This window comes from Orycteropus afer, unplaced genomic scaffold (genome assembly GCF_000298275.1).
Source record: "Orycteropus afer afer isolate SDZICR_OR568_19922 unplaced genomic scaffold, OryAfe1.0 scaffold00272, whole genome shotgun sequence".
NCBI lineage: Eukaryota > Metazoa > Chordata > Mammalia > Tubulidentata > Orycteropodidae > Orycteropus > Orycteropus afer.
In genome coordinates, this window is record NW_006921859.1 from 3,749,951 (window position 1) to 3,757,865 (window position 7,915).

General features: G+C 41.4%; 1 protein-coding gene across 1 annotated transcript in view; it reads left to right on the forward strand.

Annotated features, from left to right (window-relative positions):
• The window catches only part of ZBTB8OS (zinc finger and BTB domain containing 8 opposite strand), a 29,652-nt gene that overhangs the window by 13,010 nt on the left and 8,727 nt on the right, over positions 1 to 7,915 (forward strand). The window contains exon 5 of the mRNA XM_007950436.2: positions 1,064 to 1,116. Within this exon, the coding sequence (XP_007948627.1) occupies positions 1,064 to 1,116 (53 nt within the window). The remainder of the gene's footprint in view (positions 1 to 1,063; positions 1,117 to 7,915) is intronic.

The following is a 7,915-nucleotide window of genomic DNA, read 5'->3' on the forward strand; positions in this document are numbered from 1 at the left end:
GCTACTCTGTGCTACGCCTGTGCTTACCTTGCTCCCGAAGACCTGGTCCCTCTCGGTAGGGTAACAAGGGAACGTGTTCAGTGCAGATCAGATCCTTTTATACTTGTCACTAATAGGATTGCATGATCAGAAGGCACCTATTGTGTAAATAGAAGGCTACTGTTTACCCTTAGGGACTAATAACCAAACCCACTGCTATCAAGGTGATTCAGACTCACAGTGACCCTGTAGGGCATAGTAGAACTGCCCCATGGGGTTTCCAAATCAGTAATGTTTATGGAAGCAGACTATCACATCTTTCTGTATGGAGTGGCTGGTGAGTTCGAACTACTGACATTTTGGTTAGCAGCTGACTGCTTTAGCCATTGTGAACCAGGGCTCCTCATCCTGAGGGGGACAGCTCTCCAGTATTCTGTCTTCATCCACACTTTTCATGTCTCCCAAGATTGAACTATATTTATGTGCATCCATATGTTTTTTTATTATATTAACCATTTGAGATTTAGCAGTTTTGTCAGGTTGGCCTAGTTCAAACAATCCCTGCTTTTAGTTTTGCTTAAAGTGAAAACAGGTAAAACCAAGTGGAAATTCCTTGCTGCTATCAACCTTTAGAAGGACAGTCCTCTCCAACAACATTGTTATTGAACACAGATGACCCTTCTTGTTTCCACAGTTCCTCCTTCTGTCCCTTACCAGCTCTACCACGTGAAATCCACCAACTGCATCACACTACCTACAGAGTTCAAGTGCCTACACTATTGTATGGATGTAGACTGAAAGTGATTGTCCTCCTCTACCATAAGTCTTACAAAGAAACTCTTTTGACTTGTGTTTTCAAATTATACATTTTTCAAGAATGCCTCACTTGAGTATCTAAAACAAACCTTATTTCCTTGAAATATGTTTAGTTTGTTGTGCTATTTTAGTTAAAATTTTTATTTTCATTGCTTGAGAACAGTAGTATACCAGCATTTTCTAGGAAAAGTGGTAGCCTCGACATGTTTTAGCAGATGGTCTGTTATGAAAGTTTTTAAATTGAAAAAAGTTTTTTTTTCCTCTTTAGGAAGTGAAAGTACTCAATATTGATCAAAGAAACTTCAAATTACGGTCAATTGGGTAAGTTTTGAAAGTCTTTTTAAGTGTCAAGTTTTGAAAGCTGTTAGTTATATTCTTCGTTGGACCTAATGGACAGGAAGACAGTTTTATGGGATCACTTGTTCTCATAGGGCTTTGTAAGTTATGTTTTTTTTTTTTTAAATTGTGGTTTGGGTGAAAGTTTACAGAGCAAATTCACTTTCCATACAGCAGCTCACATACACTTTGTCTCATGACATTGACTACAATTTACCACAGTGTAACAGCTTTCCCCCCACTTCCTTCCCTTAGATACCTTTTCTCTGTGTCCTTTCTTTCATGCACTCCTGCCCCCTGAGCTGTCTCCCTGTGTATACACAGCCTTTCTATTCTCCCATGATTGTTCTCTCCAAGGAGTGTATCTACCTAATATAAATGTTCAGCTCATATGCCTATCTTTTGTTTGGCTGGAAGCCACAGGAGTCGATTCAATTCCAGACCTGAAGGGCAGCTAGGGGCCGTAGTCTCAGTGGTTCCATCGGGCTCCATCAGACCAGCAAACCTGGTCCCTTTTCTTTTTTAATGATTTTGAGTTTTGTTCCACATTGTTCTCCTACTCTATCCAGGATCTCCTACATAGATTCCCCCTCCGAGTGGTTGACAGTGTAGCTGGGCACCATCTAGTTTTTCTGGTCTCTAGTTGTATAGGCTGAGGACTGCATGGTGTTCCAGTTGCTTGGACTAATTGTTTCCATGAATTTTTGGTTTTCTTCATTCTTCTTTGCTCTGGATGAGGAGATACCCATCAATGCATCTAGATGGCTACTTGCAAGCTTTTATGATCCCAGTCATTACTCGCCAAAGTAGGATGTGGAACGATATTTTGTAGTATGTTATGCTAATTGAGCTTGATGTCCCCTGCGACTGTGGTTCCAAGCCTATAGGTCCAACTACTCGCTCTCTCTGGGTAGCTGGCTGTGGCCAAGAAGTGACTACAACCTTTTCCCTTGTCCACTCTACTATGTACCTGGGAATTCTTACAGAACATACCAATACACTTGTAGAAACATTGTCTGCCAACCTTATACATGGTCTTGGGCACACTCCCCCCTATGTAGACAAACCTATTAGTTGAGCCTGTCTACCACCTATCTGCCTGTATGTCCATGTCTGCTTTATAGGTTAAGTTTTGTGAGATACTTAGCAACAAGGGCTCCTGGTCCAGGATCTGGTCCTCAGCTTTAGAATACCAGAAACTTGTCAGAACAAAGTTGATTCTGGTTCTTAAACCTAATTCCCCAGTTTGTTAATTTTCAGCAAGGAAACACAATTATTAAATAGCATAGATACTTACATAAAGCTAGGGCTCCTTCTGCCCAGATAGGTGAAAGGAAAACACTGACACACTCTTCTTATCGATCCTCATTTCTACATTCTTATGTGGTAAATCAAATCTGCTTTTTATGTCACCAACAATTAGGCTATAACAAATGCCCACTTTCACTTCTGTTCATTTCTGACACCAGCTGTACATGAAGCACTTTTTTCTCTGACCTTAACCTTCCAGAGCTAGGTCATACCTTGGTCTTTTGGACTGCCAAGTCTACCAAGATCTCACACGCCAACCACAAGCTTGGGAGACCTCGTGACACCCACACTTCTGACTTGCTGGATACAAGTTCAGGGTTTTCCCATTACCCCTTCAGTATGCCAGATATAATCTCACTTCTGACCTGCTGGCTTCCACTATTTCCTTGGGTTGGATGTTTCACTGGAACAATTCACAGAATGTGCTGTATTTACAGTTCCAGCTCAGGATCAGTATAAAGAAGAAACATATAGGGTGAAGTTTGAGAGGGCTCCTGACTTAGAGCTTCTGTGTTCCAAAGAGAATGTATCACCCTCTTGAGAGAGGAGATGTTTTTTACCATCCAGGAAGCTTTTGCATATTTAGTGTCTCCAGAACTTTTATTATGCGTGTGTGTCTGTGCCTGTATATCTCATTACATAATACAAACTTCTACCTCTCCATTTAGATCAATGGAGATCACAAGGTCAAAAGATCAGGGTATCAGGTAGTGATTCTTGCCTGGTCAGCTCCCACCCCAGAGTCATTACATTAACATAATGACCTTCAGGTGTGCCTGAAGACCTCTATAGATAATAAAGACACCTTCATTATTCAGGAAATGCCAAGGATTAAGAATTTCTCTCTCAGAAGTCAAGGCCAAAGACCAAATTACTTGGATAAAGTTAAACTCTATTCCACACTCCATTCAAACAATACTCTTCCTTCCAGAGTTCATAAAATAATTGATTAGATCACTTTGATCGGACTTGGTGTTTCCCATTTTCTTCAGTCATTGAAGTTAATCTTTTTTGTTATTTGTACATATGGCTTGAGAGCTTTGGTAGCATAATACCTAAGGCACTTGACTGCTAACCAGAAGGCTGGCGGTTCAAATCCACCAGCCACTCCTCGGAAGGAAGATGGGGCAATCTACTTCCCTAGTGATCCTGCCTCGGAAACCCAAGGAGGGGTCGCTATGAGTCGAGTCCAACTAGACAGCACATAACAACAACAACATATGGCTTATCTTTTGCAGTTTATGTTGAATTTTATTAGTTTCTTTCTGTAAACAAAACAAAACAAAACTGACTGCTATGGAGTGGTTCAGACTCTATGGAAGTGGCACTATGCCACTAGAGCTCCTTTTTCTGTAAGGTGGTGGTGGTGTTGTTAAGTGCCGTCGAGTCGTTTCCGACTCATAGCGACCCCATGCACAGTAGAACGAAACACTGCCCGATCCCACGCCAGCCCCACAATCCCTGCAATACTTGAGCCCATCATCACAGCCACAGTGTCAATCCATCTCGTTGAAGGCCTCCCCCTCTTTCGTCAACCCTCCACCCTACCAAGCATGACATCCTTCTCCAGGGAATGGTCCCTTCTTACAACATGACCAAAATAGGTGAGACGAAGTCTGGCCATTCTTGCTTCCAAGGAGCATTCTGGCTGCACTTCCTCCAGGACAGATCTGTTAGTTCTTTTAGCAGTCCATGGTACTTTCAGCATTCTCCGCCAGCACCACAACTCAAAAGCATCAACTCTTCTTTGGTCTTCCTTATTCATTGTCCATTCACCATGTAAGGTGAGGTCTTTTATTATTCTCCACCCCATTTTTTGTCAATAAGGAAACAGGTTTGTCCAAGGCTACTAAGTTCATAAGTCCTTGAAGGGAACTTTAAATTTCTCTTTCTACTGCACCATATTGTAAAGTTCAGCCACAGTGACAAGTGGAGAGAGTAAGTTTATTCCAAATTGTAGCAGAGTACCTTTCTGCAGCCTTCTATGTACAGACTGTAAACATTTTTGGAAAAGGTAAAATGCAAACCAGGTTCAGGTCATATTATAAAATCTAGTATTTGTTTTGCCTTTGTTATACTCCAACATGTGGGAGATATTGTTTAACCAGTTCTACTAGCTGAAAAGTTAGTAGTTCAAACCCACCCAGAGACACGTCCAAAGTTAGGCCTGGTGATCTGCTCCTGAAAGATCACCGCCTTGAAAACCCTCTGGTCCCAAAGGACTTGAAAGAAGATACTCAGACACTTACACACCAGTGTTCACTGCAACACTATTCATAGTATCCAAAAGGTGGAAACAACCTAAATGCCCATTAACAGATGAATGAACAAAGTACTGTACATACAGACAATGGAATACTATGTAGCCAGTAAGAGAAGGTACGTCTTGATACATGCTACAGTAGGGATGGAACTTGAAGACATTATGCTGAGTAAAATAAGTTAATCACAAAGGGACAAATAGTCTATGACTTCACTTACATAAAAAGACAAAAGAAAAACAAGAAAGAAGAACAAACTCAATGCCATTGAGTCGGATCTGACTCACAGAGACCCCTCCTTGGGTTTCCGAGGCAGTATCACTACAGAAGTAGATTGCCCAATTTTCCTACCAAGGAGTGGCTGGTGGGTTTGAGCTGCCAGCCTGTATAAAAAAAACAAGAAAAGGCAAATGTATGGAGAACAAAGTTTGTTCGTGGTTACCGGGAGTGGAAAAGAGGAAAGGGGAGTTTATTGCTTGTGAAGTACTGAGTTTCAGTTTACTGTGATAGAAAAATCATATTGATTAAGGGTAGAGTTGCACAGCCTGTAATTACCAGTGCTGTCAGTAAGATGTACACCTGTGAAATGTTGAATCAGCGAAATTTGTGTGATAGACATATTTACAACAATGACAGGAAAAAAAGCACCTGTTAATGTGCTTATATACAACCAGACACTACTTGAGATTTGGTTCCTTGGTTTGGAGGGTTAGGGTCATGGTTTCATATGACATCCCATTATTAATGGGCCCAATAACATGTTTAGTGCTTCTGTTCTACCTCCTATTTGTTATGTAGTCCTGGGATTTTAAAAGCTTGCAAGTGGACATCCAAGGGACACCAATTGGTCTCTCTTTGCCTAGAGCCACAGAGGAAGGAGGAGAGGCAGGATTAAGAAGAGGGTATGGAATGTGTGGTTAATTGCCTCCCAAAACAACTCTGTTCTTTTCCATGAGACCAGAAGAAGTGGATGGTGTCATGCTACCATTACTGAACATTTTGATCGAAGATTTTGTAGAGTAATCCTAATAAAAAGGGGAGAAATGCAGAATAGAATCTCAAATTCTCATGGATTCCAGATTTTCTGGAGTTAGGGGGAGCTAAATAAAACCCAGAAACCATTGCCCTGAGATAGATAATCTTTCAACTAAACTAAACTAAAAATATCCCTTGAAGTCTTCTTAAAACCAAATAATAATTAAGCTTAACTAGTAACAAATGTCTGTATTGAGCATTATGCTCTTTTAAGAATTATCTATATGGAATCAGATTGATAATAGTAATTCAAAAGATTAGACAGGAACCTTAGGAGGCAGTGAATTTATGTTAATGGGGAGGAACAACTCAGAAAAGGAGAATAAGAATGATTGTACAACTCGAAATAATTTAATCAGTGCCACTTCAGGAGTTCGAAAATATGGACTTGGTGATAGAGTTGATGCCAGAGATCACATAATAGTATTTTGCAAGACCAACGACTTAAACACAAAATCAAACTCATTGCCATTGAGTTGATTCCAATTCATAGTGACCCCTCTTGGGTTCTAAGGCGGTAAACCTTTATGGAAGTAGATTGCCCAGTCTTCCTTCCATGGAGTGGCTGGTGGGTTTGAACTGCCAACCTTCTGGTTAGCAGTCAAATGCCTTAGGTACTATGCCACCAGACCAATGACTTATTTATTGCAAATACCTTTTTTCAACAACATAAATGGTGGCTATACTCGTGGACCTCATCAGATGGAATACACAGGAATCACACTGACTACATAAAGCAGTGATGAAGAAAATATCATCAGTTAAAACAAGGCCAGGTTTTGACTGTGAATAGACCATCAATTGCTCATATGCAACTTCAAGTTGAAGCTGAAGAAAATTAAAACAAGTCCACAGGAGCAAAAATATGACCTTCATTATATCCTACCTGAATTTAGAGACCATCTGAACAATAGATTTGATACATTGAACACCAATGACTGAAGACCAGATGAGTTATGGGAGGGAGGAGGAGAGGCCAGGGACCTCTGGAGTGGCAGGATATTCACGTAAAAAGGGGCCAGAGGCAAGGCTAGGCCCCAAGCCCCCTAGAGCCAGGAAAGGGAGGGAGCAGGAGAGGCCAGGGACCTCCGGAGGGGCAGGATATCCAGGTAAAAGGACAGGAGGCAAGGGTAGGCCCCAAGCCACCTAGAGCCAGGAAAGGGAAGGGCAGGAGAAGCTGGGGACCTCTGGAATGGCAGGATATCCAGGTAAAAAGGGGTGGGAGGCAAGGCTAGGTGTCAGGCCCCCAAGAGCCAGGAAAGGGAAGGAGTGGCCAGGGACCACAAAGTGGCAGGTTCCAGGTAGGAATTAGGTAAAGGGAGGGCTCAGAGGTTTCCAACAGCTAAGGGAGACAAATTTGTCTGTCAGTTTGTCATCCTGTGAGGCTTGTACATTTCTGTGAGGCTTGAGGGTATGCCACTGGTGTTTCAGACACCAGCAGATTTGCATGTGGTACACAGGTTTCAAAGCAGTTTACAGACTAAGACTGGGAAGAAGGAGGAGATCATTCACTTCTCAAAAATTGGCCAGGGAAAATCTTACGAATAGCAGAGAAACACTATCCGATATATTACTGGACAACTTTATGAATAGTTCGGAAACATTGTCTGACACAGTACAGAGAAACAAGCCCCTTAGGTCGGAAGGCACTCAAAATAGAACTGGGAAAGAGCTACCTCATCAGAATAGAACCAACCTTAATGATACGGATAAAGTAAGTCTTTCAGGACCTCTTTGTGCTGACATGGCATGACTCAAATTGAGGAGAAACAGCTGCAAACATCCATTAATAATCGGAACATGGAATGTATGAAATATGAATCTAGGAAAATTGGAAGTTGTGAAAAATGAAATGGAATGCATTAAGATTGATATCCTAGGCATTAGTGAGCTGAAATGGATGGGTTTGGGGCATTTTCAGTCAGACAACCATATGATCTACTATGCTGGGAATGACAAATTGAAGAGGAATGATGTGGTATTCATCATCACAAAGAATGTTTCAAGATCTGTCCTGAAATATAATGCTGTCAGTGATAGGATAATACCCATACGCCTACAAGGAAAACCCATTAATACTACTGTTATTCAAATTTATGCACCAACCACCAAAGCCAAAGATGAGGAAATTGAAGATTTTTATCAACTTCTGCAGTCTGAAATTGACCAAACTTGCA